Source organism: Populus trichocarpa, chromosome 17 (genome assembly GCF_000002775.5).
Source record: "Populus trichocarpa isolate Nisqually-1 chromosome 17, P.trichocarpa_v4.1, whole genome shotgun sequence".
Classification (NCBI taxonomy): domain Eukaryota; kingdom Viridiplantae; phylum Streptophyta; class Magnoliopsida; order Malpighiales; family Salicaceae; genus Populus; species Populus trichocarpa.
The window spans coordinates 13262792-13277134 of NC_037301.2; the positions used below are offsets into that span (position 1 = coordinate 13262792).

Here is a 14343-nt window from a genome sequence, read left to right on the forward strand (position 1 = left end):
ACTAGGTTTTTTTATCATTCAAATCCTAAATAAATTAAATTTGGGTTAGTCCAAAACCCGGGTATAATCTTGGCTATTAGTTTACTAATAAGTTCTTTACCCACTCATATGAAAAGATAAGATTGTGCTATAATTTTTTTCAAAAAAGTAGTTTTTTCAATGAAATCTAATATATTGAAACCACGTACCTAGTTTTATTTTTTCAAAAAAAAATAATAATTTATTTTTACGTTTTAAAAGTACTTTTAAAAAAATTAAAAAAAAATTTATTTTTTTATTTACTTTAAATTAATATTTTTTGGTATTTTAGATCATTTTAATGCGTTAATATCAAAAATAATTTTTAAAAAACTAAAAACATATTATTTTAATATATTTCTTAATGAAAAACATTTTAAAAAACAACTGCAAACACACTTTCAAACAAACTCTTAGAAATATAATGATAGTTTGAGTTTCAGTTTGAGTTTTAAAATATAATTGAAGTTTATTGACAACAATCATCGGAACATTCATAATCTAACTAGAAAAATTGGAAGGATTGAAGTTTTTAACTTGATGGATATAAGATTGGTGCCTTTTATGCTTGAAAGATATTTATATTGAAACAAGTAAATTTCTAAAATAAATAAAGAAATAAATCTTCCCATTATTTATAAAGCATGTACTAAAAAAATCAACCCAACCCACTTCTTCGAGTGGAGGTTCATGGCCATGAGATTTGAAACTAGCTCCTTAACCCGAGCTAGGTCAGATAGTTTTTTCTAGTTATAAAAAATTAAAAATAAAATGTTAGGAAATATAAAACTTAATGCATACTAAACAACACACTTTTAAATGATTAAAATCATGCATAATGATATATTTTTATTTAAAAAAATTAAGACGGTGATATAATGAATCGATCAAGAGGATTAATTCGGAAAACCTATAACTTGAGTTATATGACCATAATAACCCTATAGAATTTAAATAAAAATAAATTAGGAAATTCAATTCTAACAAACCAAGTATTGAAGAACAAAAAAGAAAAGAAAGTATTCAATTTTACAAAAGATAAAAAAAAAAAACCAATTTGAGTAAACCTATAATAGCCCAAATCCACAACTCAATCCATGAAAATAGGATTACCCTACAGAAGAAAACAAAATACAAAGGTCAGTTCCTAACCAACTCATTACCAAAGTACAAAAATAAAATAAAAATTAATTTTAAAAAAGTAACAAAAAAAAACTCAATAAAAAACCTAGGTAATTTTCTTGAAATGATAAAACTTTTAGCATCCCAAGTAGGTGTTCTAGTTTTCGGTAATGCTCCACAAAATATTAAGTACACTTCACATGAAATTCAAAAGGAAAATTTGAATGTCTTTACTAGAAATGTTCAGTCTTTAATTCGTCGTGAGATTGGTGATGAAAAAATTTGTTTAATTGTTGATGAAGCTAGAGATGAAACTAGAAGAGAGCAAATAACCTTTGTTATTAGGTTTGTTGCTAAAATAGATTTATACGAGAATATTTTTAGGATATAGTGCATGTTAAAGATACAATTGCTTTAACTCTTAAGGAAAAGATTTCATCTATTTTATCTCATCATAATCTTAATATTCAAGGTATTATAGGTCAATGGTATGATGATGCTAGTAATATGCATGGGGAGTGGAATGGTTTGCAAGCTTTATTCATTAAAGATTGTCCTTATGTATATTATGTACATTATTTAGCCCATCAATTGCAACTAGCTCTTATTGTTGTAGCTAGAGAATTATCTGATATTCATATGTTCTTTTAGAATTTGATTTCATTGTCTACATTGTTAGTGCTTCTTTCAAGCACAATGATGAATTGTGGGTTTTTCAAGCAGTTGAAATTGAATATTTAATTGCTATTGGTGAGATTGAAATGGGTAAAGGAGCTAATCAAGTACTTCTCAATGTGGTGATGTAGCTTTTGCAGTTAAGTTTCTAATGTCATTTGATTTTGTATTTATCTTTCATATAATAAAGAATGTTATGAGAATTACTGATATATTTTATTAAGCCTTGCAACAAAAATCTTAAGACAATTTAAATGTTATGCATTTGATGTCTACCACAAAGACTTTAATTCCAAAGTTAAGAGAAGGTAGTTAAGAAACTCTTTTAGAAAAAGTGATATCATTTTGTAAATATCAAGACATTCACATTCCTAATATGGATGCTTCTTTTTCAAATGTGAGACAATCTCGCTGTAAAAAAATTTAGTATTAGTTGAGCATCATCACCATGTTGATATATTTACGGTTACCATTGATTAGCAATTGCAAGAGCTAAATGATAAATTCAGTAAGTAGGGGACCAAGCTTCTTGTGTTAAACGCAACTTTGGGTCCTAAAAATACTTATAAATCATTCAGTGTTGAAAATATATGCAAACTTGTTGATAAGTTCTATCTTAAAGATTTTTCTGACCAAGAAAAAATTCAGTTGAGATTCCAGTTACAACATTATGAGCTTGATGTACCTAATCATCCAGAGTTTAAAAATTTATCATCGATTGCAGATTTATGCCAAGGATTGGTAGAAAACTGGAAAATCAACAATTTATCATCTAATTTACAGATTGATTCAGTTTATTTTGACTCTTCTTATTTTGACGACAACTACTGAATGAGATTTTTCAGCAATGAAGATTGTTAAAACAAGATTTTACAATGGGATGGAGGATGATTTTCTTACAGATTATTTGATTGTTTATATAGAAAAAGAGATTGCTGAAAGATTCTCAATAGATATGATAATCGATAATTTTTATTCCATGAAAGAACGACGAGCACAATTAAAATAAATATGTATTAATTTTTCTTTATTATTTTTATTATCATTTTATTTTAATTCAAAAAAATTACAAACATAAATAATGCTTCGTTTTAGTTAAAATTTCTTATAAATTTTGTATGTTTATATTTGATAGGTATAAAAACCAATAAAATTAAAGTGATGGATTCTTTATAAAAATCATTATATATTTGTAGTAAGTTCTTGTCTTACTTATCTTGTTTATAATAAACTTTATATAATAAACTTTGTATCATTTTATATTTTTCTTTACATAAAACTGGATCATGTAGTAAATTTTTGTCGGTAACTCATACATGATAAATTAAAAGAAAAAAAAAGAAGCAAATATCTTGTTATATTAGGTTTCACCCCTAAAAAAAATCCTAGCCCTGCCCATGCTCTCCTTGAGCTTGAAGGGAGATCATACCTCCGATCACGAACATGGTGGTCCTTGTAGCCATTTCCAAACCAAAAGGACTGGTAACAAGGTCTTCCAAGGCTCTGCATAAACCATTTCGCAGGGTATATGGGCAATGTCTCCTGTTGTGACACCTGGTATTGTTTCTATCTGCCTCATGACTTAACATTCATGAGTATTTTATTAGAGACACATGATTTATCCCTCGGCAGATGGGTCTGGTTAACCTCCATTGACTCTCTCCCTTCTCGCAGACGTCCGGTCCTTTATTCAGGCGAGTCTTCCAATGTTCGTTCCTGTGGTAAGTATCCGGTGGGTTATCTAAGTTAACGTGTTTTCTTCTGCTTTTTCATGTTTTTTTTTATATAATTATAAATATTCGGATTAGTTTATATGTATTTTAATTAATTTTTTAAGATTTTAAAATTAATAATAAAATAAATATCCAATAGTCCTGAAATTTATAACACTTGAATTAATAATCTTTAAAAAATAAATTCAGAATCTGACTAATTAAAAATATTTAAAAAATAAACTCAAAATCTTAAAATTAACAATCACTATAATAATTTTTTTCCTCGTAGTTTATATATGTCCTCCAAAAAAATATTGTAGCAAAGGGATCCTTTCCATCCAAACTCAGATGATGGAGTTGCCAACAAATTTTGGCACACAAACATGTAACTTTACCCTTTTTTCTTTCAATTTATGGTGTTAATTTCAACAAATTCTATCTTTTTAAAGACAATTATGGTAGTAAAGTATAAGGAAATCAAGTGAATCTTTTTGATAATTTATATATTTAATAGGCCAAAAAAGAATGAAAAAGTAGTGTTTCATAAAAAATATTATAGTAAAATTCATAATCTCAAAAAATCGAATTAAAATGAAATGTAAATATTATATATAACCCTCTTCATTGTAAAACTTGTAGATCACTCCTAAGCCTTGGAGAAACTACAGGGGCTAAAATGCAAGTTTTCAAAACACACATGACTAAAGTTTAATTCATTTGAACTCTCATGAACTAAAGTTGAGATTTTTTTTTTAAAAAGGGATTAAAGTGTGGTTTGGAGAAAATCTTTAAAGATTTATTCATATTAGTTTATTAAAAAGAAAAAAACTTTGAGCAAAACATTATATAAATGATAAGATTCTCACCATTGTTTTTTGGGAAGGTAGGGGAGGGGGACCATGCCATAACCCATATTTCTTTAGTGCAAGAGGGTTATTATCCATGTCAAGGTGATGATGATGATAACAAAATAAAAATAAATCTCAAATAATGAATAATAAAAAAAAGTAAATTTAAAAAAATAAAAAAAGGAAAAATATTCACAACATGCCACGTCATCAATCCAAGTCACATCCTTATGGCACGCTCTCATTCATTAGATAATCATCCAACAAACAATCCTAGCCATCCATCGATTTTCTCTCCAAAAATAAAAAATAAAAAGTTAAAAACCCTTGTTGCATATCCTTTTTCAACAGAATAGATCAAGAAACAGTGATTCCTTGCAAGATTTTGAAACAAAGCAGTTGTTGTTGTTAGAGCTTCTTTTGTGGGACTCACTCAGTTCACTTCGGTGAAGAGTTTGGACATTAAAGTTTCAAACTTTCTCTCTCTTATTTTGTTGGAAATTTAATGGCAGCTGAGGAGATTAATAAGCCCCCATCACTCCCTCCTTACCCTGAGGTACTTAACTTGAACAACTATTTTCCTTTCCTCTGCAAGAAAAAAGAAAAAAAAAGAAGGAAAAGTTACTGTCTTTTATTGTTGTAGTTGATCTATAGTTCCTCATATTTCATTGCTTAGCTTTACATCACTGAGTTTTTTTTTTTTAGAATTTGTTGGGGTTGGTGCTTGAAATGGAAAAGATGGTCTCTGGGGAAGATGTTGCTTGAAAGGGAAAAGATGGGCTCCGGGGAAGATGTTAAAGACTCGTTTTTTTATTTGATTTAGTTTTGTTAATTGAGATTGAGTTTGAATTTTTTTAAGCTTGGTTTTTATTTTTTTTATTTTTTGGTGCTATTTCTGCTTGAATTTTCGTATTAAAGGGGAAAAAAATGGAATTTTATGGGGGATTCAATTTTCTTTAAATCATTCTTCACATTCTGTAATGCAAAAAGATTTTTTTTTCCACTGATTTGGTTTATGCTTGTTAAAAATCAAAGCTTAAATTGGGTTTTCCCCATTTTAGGCTTGTTTTGGTTTTTGTTGACTCAGTTTATGCTATTTATGCTTAATTTTGGGTTATTGAAATAGAGAGCTGGACTTATTTTGAAGAAAAGAAATCCATCAAGAAACCTATTTTCTTGAAATCCTCCGTTATAAAAAAAAAATTAAAAAAAATGACTGCATTTCGCATGTTTTTTTTTTTCATATTCAGAAACTCTGACAGTACCTTTTCCTCTTGTTAAAAAACTGTTTCAGTTTGGTGTTCCTGAGATTAGTTTTAACAGCCACTGGGGCATCCTGGTTGAATCTCCAGCAGATATGTGCTTAGCTATTTATTAAGAAAATTGGGAACTTTGGACAAATTTAAGATAAAGCCATGTTCAATCCTCATCTTGCATTTTCCTTGCCAGAGTTGAGATTTAATGCATTTGAATTTCTTAAATTCTATACCTTCATTTTCCCAAGAAAATAGAGAAGGGATGTTCCGAGTCCTTGTTTTACATTTTTCTTCATTGATTGTATTTCTCTAAAAAAACAAAAGCTTTCCAATTTCATCATATTGGTAGCATTTATACTTTTTTACCGTTGTTTTTGCAAGGAATTTCTTTTTGTAATCTTGACTGATCTTTCCTGCTGTTATCAGATGATTTTGTCAGCCATTGAAGCATTGAATGAGGCCAATGGCTGTAACAAGACGTCAATATCGAAATACATCGAATCAAAATATGGGGACTTGCCAGCTGGCCACACTGCACTCCTCTCACACCACCTCAATCGAATGAAGGATACCGGAGAGTTAGTATTTTGGAAAAACAACTACATGAAGCCAGATCCCAATGCTCCTCCTAGGCGTGGTCGTGGTAGGCCCCCTAAGCCGAAAGACCCATTGTCACCGGGCTCAGACCTGCCCCCTGCCAGACCGAGGGGTCGTCCACCAAAGGATCCCAATGCACCCCCAAAGCCAGTGAAGCCAAAGGCTGCGACTGGAAGAAGTGGAAAGCCAAGAGGGAGGCCACGCAAGATGGCACGACCTACAGGAGGAATAACCACTGGAACTGCTACCACAACCTCAGCAGTTCCAATGACGGCAGGTAGTGGAAGGCCAAGGGGTCGGCCTCCAAAGGTGAAGGCCGCAACTATGCCTGAAGTGAGTGTTCAGAATTAATAATCTCCTCCCATTAGTGGTAGTAGCAGTCGACGGACTGTTGTCTCAACATGTCTGTAGAAGTGGTCAGTTGTGTGTGTTAGTTGTTAACAGTGGTGTGTGTTATTAGTATGGCAACATCGTGTGTATTTTTGTGCATGCAACTGTGTCGTGTCTTCTTGTATAATTGGATGATTGTATTTGTTATAATTGAGCTTTCTTGCTTTCGTGTAGTTTTCGTAGAGAAAGATGTTTATAATTGCATGTTTTTTGTTGAGCGGGCGGTTGATAGTGTAGGGTGTTGGGAATGGTTAAATTTTAAAGTGTTTTTATTAGAAAATATATTAAAATAATATATATTTTTTTAAAAAAATATTTTTTAAGTAAAAAAGTTAATTTTAATAAAAAATAAAATTTAAATTTTCATGTTCCAGACGGCGCCTGATGTTACCCTTGATTGAGAAAATGAGAAAAGGCATTACTCAGTCTTCTGAAATTTGGTACCATGATGCACTTTCATTGTAGCTATATTTTCTCTGTTTTGAAATAGTCGAATGATGTACAAAATTATGTCAGCATAGACTGACTGTGACTCCGACAATGTACTGAAATTTCAAAGCCATAGACAACATGGTGTGACATCAATAACTGTTCGTGCAAGAAAGCAGCATGTTCCTATGGTATGCGATATTTCTTCTAGAGCTGTGGAAATTGGGTGTTCTTGAACTTGGTTTTACGAGACTAACACCTAGCACCCTGAAGGATTTATAGTTAAAACTCATAACATGGACAAAGCGGTTTGATCTTTCCTCCAACCGAGTATTCTGGACTAAACAGGAACTGTGGAGAATAGGCAACTCTAATGGATTCTGACAAGAGGAGATGAATGTTGTCTCCTGGAATGGCTGGGACCTCGTACGGGGTTCTAGGTGATTTCTTTCGACAAGACTTGTCAGTACAAACCAAGTGGCCTTTGTTTCATGGTTTCTAATCTCTTGGTCTGTTTGTTTGTCTTTGTTTGGTGAACATTTTGTCGCCCTCCTCCATTAACGATATCTGACTGGCGACTTCATGTGGGTCAGTGATCACACACAGTAGTGAGAGAAGGGAGGGGGGTGGGGGATAGCAATCAGTTTTGAAGTTGGGCCAAGAGAGTTGAATGTGATTTCTTGCTGACAGTGATAAATCTTGAGCTTGGAGACAGGGAGACAGCGGTTTCAATTCATGTGGAGATCTGATGTAGGCTTGTTGGGTTTTGGCACGTCCGAGGGAACTGAGAATTTCGATCCTATTTTCAAGTCTTTGATCTATGCAGGAGGCAATGGATTTTTATTTATATATTAATATCGGTATTCGAGTTAACTTGCACATATCTCGTTTAATTTCATAATTTTAAAATTAATAACTATATAAATTTTTAATAATTCTCAAATTTATAATTATCAAAAAAATAAATTTAAAATCTAATTAATTGATGAATTTCTTTTTTATTACAAGGATGAGGTTACCATGGCTAATTGACCATAGGACCAGTACTTGGTTTCCTGTGAAACGCCCCGCTTACAATACTGCAGCCAAATTTCAAAAATATTTGGAGCCAATCAGAGTTGGACCATGACCTAATTTATATCTCTTGTTGATTGGTCAAAAAATCTCTTAGAGCTTGTTGGTTTGTGAGGTATGTCGGGATATTTTTATGAGCATAAACTCTTAAATAAATATATTTTTAATTTAAGATAATTTTTTATATTATGATCTAATTATATTTTAAAAAAATTGATTTTTTTTAGATTTAAATTCTATATGGTGCCTACATGACTGGGTGAGAGGTTACATATGAAATTCTATATCCTACATCATCATCATCATGGTTTTGTGTATAGTTGGTAGATCTAATCTAAGAATTACTAATATTTTTATTAAATTACTTGCTCACCTGACTAATTTGAATCGGGTTTAACAAAATCAAAAGATTTGATCGAATTAATATCTTATTTATTCGTATTCCTTCTTTTTTATACCAATATGAAAAGTCAAATCAGTATTAACGACTATGATTTTGTGAGAGATGACAGGTATTGACTCATGAGCAAGAAAAACAAAAAACAAGATGGAGAAGAAGAAGATAATGCTATCCCTTTGTGTCTCTGTCGAAAGTATCAGGCTACTGTATGTGGGACTGAGGCAGCAAGGACGGCAACAGCCAGAAATGCTTTCAGGTGTAAGTCTGAAGTAGACATCTTATTCAGTCATGAATCTATCTTTGCCACATTAGATTGACATTCACTCTTCCACTCCCTAAACCTTCCATGGCCGCCTCCTCTCCTCGGGGAAATGACTTTTCTTTACAAGGTCAACCACTTGTACTAATTTCCACTGCCAAGAAAGTCAAACCCTTTCCAATTCATATCTGTCCAGAAAAATATATGGATCTGGCCTTATCTTGAAGCGTGATAAGATCACTCCTACCTTTTGCAAGTCAATTTTGGCTACTGCTTAAGTGGTCAGTAATAAGTCAATTTTAGCCACTGCTTTTAAGTGATCAATAATATTTCACAGAAGTTTTAGAAAAAAAAGAAAAGAAAGGAGGTTCCTTTTCAAAACACGAGCCATGACAAGAGGGGATGCTCATGTCTTTGTCGAGAAATAGTTGGGAGAGTTGGTCAGCTATAGAAAGTGATGGTGTAAGAGGGTTTTCATAATACATTGAACGAGACCCCAGCAGTAATCCCACGGCCATGATAAATGGGTTGTCCTAAAAGAAAATTGAGAGCAGTCCAAGAAAATAACATGATTCACCATGTGATAATAGCTGAAGTTTGTATAGTTTCAAATATTATAATGCTAAAAAAATTTAGAGTGCGGGACTTTGTCAAATATACTGGACTAGAATGTTCATATATCCATCTCTAAGTATTAGCTTCAACTTGAAAAAGAAAAAAAAAAAAAAGGTCATTGAGCATGAATCCGTCTTAATTACTAGGGTGTATAAAGTTTGCTTGCTTTAGAATGAGGTAAAAATTATTTTTCAAAGTGGTTTTTTGCTAGAAAATATATCTAAGTAATTTTTTATATTAAAAAATATTAATTTGAAGTTAAAAAAAATAAATTTTTTATAAGTATGATTGAAGTGCAGTATCTAACAATATTAAAAAAAAAATCTTGTTTTGGTAACGTAAAACCTAGCTTGAATTCTTCGCTGGTTGTGAAACAATGGATGCCAGATAATTCATTCAATTAGGTGGTCCAACTCATGTAGTTGTTTGGTCCACTTAACGTGATTGTTTCGATCTAAATTAGTCAGTTCGTGAGTGAAAATATTTTTGTTGTGATGATTAGCAGATGGTTAAGTTTAAGGACTTGACTCATGAGAATCAATGTTCTCACCATCCATGATGCCACTCCCTCGAAAAGAACAACTCAATCTTAAACCCTCCAAAAATCAGAAACTGAAGCATTCTTGCGTCTAAACCTGCCCCTCACAGGGATGAATTCTCGACACAAAAACCACTGACAGCATTCAGAGTTCGGAACATGACAATTATTTGACTCAAAAGGCCATATAAGAGATGAAATGATCTACTTCAGAGCAGCTATTGGAAACGTGAAAAAGGCCATATAAGAGAAAAAAAGGAGGAGAATCCAAGAAAGAAAGCATAAATTAGATTATACATCATAGCACACAGAATTCGCAAAGCCCTAGCAGATATAGCGTCAAGAAACATGGAGAATTCACTCTAAGCAACTTCATCTCCTTTTAACTAAACCCAAACTCCCTACCAAAGGCACATCAGCTGGAGTTGTTTCTTTGGCCAGCTCACCAAATCCCATGACGTTAGCCTGGATCATATCATTTATCCTTCCGTAGCCATCCAATGAAGCATCACATCTCTCTTGACCCCCTTCTCCTAGCTTCAAGATGTTGCTCATCGAGCTTGATGATTGTGATTGAACATTAAAGTCTATCAAATCCTTCAACTGATCAGCATACACCTGCGACTTCCCTACCTTATGACTACTTACATCAGAATCCATCAAGGATAACAAATCCTTGTTTAAAACCTTAGAACCTACAGTGTTGATCCTAAACATGAGTGAAAGATGAGACAGGCTCAGGCATAAGAGCTTCTCTGAAAGCACGTAAAGCCTACTACTAGCAATTGCGTTTCTGACGTCGAAGCAACTCCTCGGTATTAGACTCGCCAGATTGATTAGGCAATGCTTCCATGTCTTGCTGAAATGAAGGGGTCTGACGCCTTCCTGTCTACAAAATTGGGTTAGCAACAGTGTCCAAGGAGATTGATCTTGTGGAAGACAATATGAATATTATTAACACTTACATGGGGGATAACATAAGGGCGAATTGCAAACCCCGTGGCTAAGCCAAACAAACATGAAAGCACCAGTCCAAGGACCCAAAATTTAACTGCTCCAAGCGCTGTAAATTTAAAAACACAAGCCTCGATGATAAATTGGGCCTACCATTTCCATTTAGCTCTAACAGAACCTAAAGTAAAAGATTGTACAATGTTTCCGAGTCTCACCAGATTGAGAACCTATTATACAATCCTCTTGCTTAAGGTCAACCTGGCGAAGCAGTTGATTGCCATGATCTGAAATTAGTAAAGCGCATATTTGAGGAACAAAAAGCACCTCAAAATCAGTGGAGAATGTTGCAGTTTTCCCTGGACCATCCTGCCGACCTATCTGGGAGTAATTACCAGCAATGGTGGTGGTCATGCCTAAAAAAACAGAAAAAGAAAATAAGCACCTATAATTTACTTTTCTTCCAATGTACAAGCAAATAGAATCCAAAATTTGATGAAATATTTGCAATTAAAAGCACCTGAGCTGCTTATCTTTCTCACAGCATGGTTTAGTTGATCAGCTACATAAACATTCCCTCTAAGATCAACTGTGAAACTCTTTGGTTTATTGAACCGAGCCAAGCCTGGTTCTCCATCTATGTACCCTTTATCCCAACTTCCAGATAACCGTTTTACCATTACACCATCTGCAATTTTGATAATATAAATAATCAAGTCAATGAATCAGGTGCTATCACTAACAACCTTCTCCGAATCCACTGATTTGGTAAGAAAGCGCTCAATTCAACTATAAAGTTTAATTCTTGTATTGAGAAAGCTAAGACATTAGTCAACAAGTTCAATTCAGACTCTCATTTCCATTAAAAAACAAATCCAACCTCAAGGGGTCAGAATTTCACATGAACAAGAATAATAATTAACATTCAAACTTTAACCTTTGCAAAGATGGACACTACCATAAAAAAGGTTGCATCCACTTCCCAATTTACAACTTTTATCCATGGCATTCATCACTATAAGCCCGGAAAAAAATGATAAAAGGGAAACCACGCTTCAATATAAAGGAACAGAAGAGAAAAAAACACGAAGATGATGATGCAATAGAACACAAATGTTTTTACATGAAACAACACGAACAAAAACAATAGCAGAAGTTGTAATTACTTTCATTCAACTTTTTGACATTTTTTGTTTCTAACCGCCCATTCCAAACCAATCTATCCCCTTGCACGAGTTTGTGGCACCAATCATAACACAAAATTGTGTCCACCATTGATATGATGAGGCCCACAAACCCAGTTCAAGTCAGTTTTTTTAGCACAACCCAATTAAACACCCTTGTTCCCAAACAAGCTACAAACTTTTTTTTTAAAAAAAAATTCCACACTTAGGATTCAACATTTATGAAAAGTAATGAACTTTACTTCTAGCTCCAAATGAAATTTATTACCCTGAGAAATGGGAAATGGTAGAGTGTAAAAAACACTCTTAGAAGAATCAAGGACTACAAGATCAGATGATCTGAGTTGAACTGCGTGTGGGTTTACATTTAATTTGTGGCCATCCATCACTGTAGTTACCATGTACCCATCTTCTAACATGATCTGCTCCCCTGTCATTGAAAAATGGTACACTGTATCACACAACTTTCTTTAAAAAACAAAATAAATGCTAGAACCCATGTGGTAAAAAATGAAAATTTACCATGAATTGAAGCTAGCTTGAAGAGGAAGAAGATGAGCAGAAAGAATTGAGAAGCCATGGTGAGATTTTGATGGTTGTTTTGATGAAATCGCGGAGAGTGCTTACAAGCTAAGAATTGAAGTGGTCTTGGTTCTTTATGGTGTTGTAACCTAGTACAAAGATAAAGTGGCGTACGATGAGAATAAAATGTTCAAAATATTCGGTGAGTCCAACAGAGAGTTTGCTCGTAAGATGTCGCGAGATCATTTTTTATATTTATTTTTATTTAGTTTTATGATGATTAAAATAAAAATATATAAGAATTTTAACCATTTAAGTTTAGGAAAAAAAATATCTTTTAAGTCAAAATCTACTTTCTTATATATATATATATTCATAAAACTATATTTTTTTATTAGTAAAAAAACCTAAGATAATTAAAATAATTTTCATAAGAATTCCAATGATTTAAATTAAAAAGGAAATTTTTTTTTATTTTTTAATCATAATATTCTTTCTTTATTCATGTATTTAATTTTTTATTTTGATGAAAAACATGTTCTTTTTATTAGGAATATGATTTTTCAAACTAAAACTTATTATGATATAGAACAAGTTTCAATAAAAAATCATGTCTTGATAATTTATCCACTATTATATATATAATAATTAATTTGATAAAATTATATAAAAAATTGACCAAAAAAAATAAAATAGATATTTGATTTTTATTGAAAACTTATAAACATTTTTTTTAAAAAGACTTTGTATATCAGGTTTAGATATAATAATTCATAAAATGATTTTTAATATTAAAATAAAATACTTTAATTTAATTTAAAAATAATGGCATAACTAATGTTTTTTTAAAGATCACTACAATAATTTTACTTAAAAAAAACATTCCAAAAAAAAAAAAAAAACAATATAGTGGACCAAAAGAATCAAACTCAAACGCACATGGATGCTTAGGCTTGCAAGGCCAGCCCTACTAGGCCTAGACTACCAAGCAAGGCCTTGGCTCATGAAAAAAAGCCCTCCCCCGTGCAATTGTTTTCTTTTTTAAAAACAAATAAAACTAAAGCAGACGACATGGTCAAAATTTAAAAATTTAGTGACCACAGTGTTTTTTTCTATGCTACAGCACAATTTCAAAAAAAAAAAAACTTAAATCCTTTAGTGTTTCATTATACACCTCGACACAAATTATTATGAATTAAAATAATAAAATAATTATTTTATTTTTTCCAAACAAAATTATTTAACTAACTATTAGGGATAAAACAGTCTCTTTAACAAGATATATTTATTATTATCATATTGATCGGAGACAAATCAATCCTTTCACATTTTACTTCACATTTTAAATGCATAGTGAAATTATTTAAATACTCTAAAAAAAAACTATGATCAAGGGCTTTTCTATTTTTTAATGCTTTGGTTACACAATAAAATAACTTAGAGAATGGTGTATTTAGGATAATAGTTGGATTCAGGTGCATCTTAGTGTAATAGAAGTTAATTTCAAACTTGATTCCTAATATAAGACAAATAAATGTTAACTATTTGGATTAGATTTACGATAGTGGTGGATAATCGATTATAAGGAATCTAATCTACCTAATTGCCTGAATTAATGAAGGAAAATCCAACGCAATTTCTTTGGCCAATGGAGTCTGGGATGGATGGATTCTTATCATAAATGTTGACGTGATGAATTGTGATTTTCTAATCTGATTAATTATACAAACTAGATTAAATATTATTTTAT

At 31.9% G+C, this 14343-nt stretch overlaps 2 protein-coding genes across 3 annotated transcripts; one reads left to right on the plus strand and one right to left on the minus strand.

The window, feature by feature from the left end:
• The first annotated feature begins 4702 nt into the window (after positions 1–4702).
• LOC18106641 (HMG-Y-related protein A) lies at positions 4703–6794 on the plus strand. Its single transcript, XM_006372515.3, has 2 exons — positions 4703–4934; positions 6061–6794. Exons 1-2 carry the CDS (start codon positions 4884–4886, stop codon positions 6580–6582), a joined length of 573 nt encoding a protein of 190 aa, XP_006372577.1. The 5' UTR covers positions 4703–4883; the 3' UTR covers positions 6583–6794.
• A 3410-nt stretch (positions 6795–10204) lies between these two features.
• LOC18106640 (uncharacterized) lies at positions 10205–12778 on the minus strand. Of its 2 annotated transcripts, none has more exons than XM_024588643.2 (6): positions 12594–12778; positions 12340–12501; positions 11408–11575; positions 11106–11303; positions 10902–10999; positions 10205–10821 (listed from the first exon to the last, which is right to left on the minus strand). In XM_024588643.2, exons 1-6 carry the CDS (start codon positions 12649–12651, stop codon positions 10309–10311), a joined length of 1197 nt encoding a protein of 398 aa, XP_024444411.2. In that variant the 5' UTR covers positions 12652–12778; the 3' UTR covers positions 10205–10308. The 2 variants fall into 2 exon arrangements, with proteins under 2 accessions (XP_024444411.2, XP_024444412.2); XM_024588644.2 differs by having other exon boundaries at positions 10205–10825; positions 12594–12777.
• Between the last annotated feature and the right edge of the window lie 1565 nt (positions 12779–14343).

Coding starts and splice junctions, on each gene's coding strand:
- LOC18106640 (XM_024588643.2), bottom strand. CDS start 12,651: ATGGCTTCTCAATTCTTTCTGCTCATCTTCTTCCTCTTCAAGCTAGCT. Junction 11,576..12,339: donor ACCATTTCCCATTTCTCAGG/GTAATAAATTTC, acceptor TCAAAATTGCAG/ATGGTGTAATGGTAAAACGG. Junction 10,822..10,901: donor GCCCTTATGTTATCCCCCAT/GTAAGTGTTAAT, acceptor TTTTGTAGACAG/GAAGGCGTCAGACCCCTTCA.
- LOC18106641 (XM_006372515.3), top strand. CDS start 4,884: ATGGCAGCTGAGGAGATTAATAAGCCCCCATCACTCCCTCCTTACCCT. Junction 4,935..6,060: donor CACTCCCTCCTTACCCTGAG/GTACTTAACTTG, acceptor TGCTGTTATCAG/ATGATTTTGTCAGCCATTGA.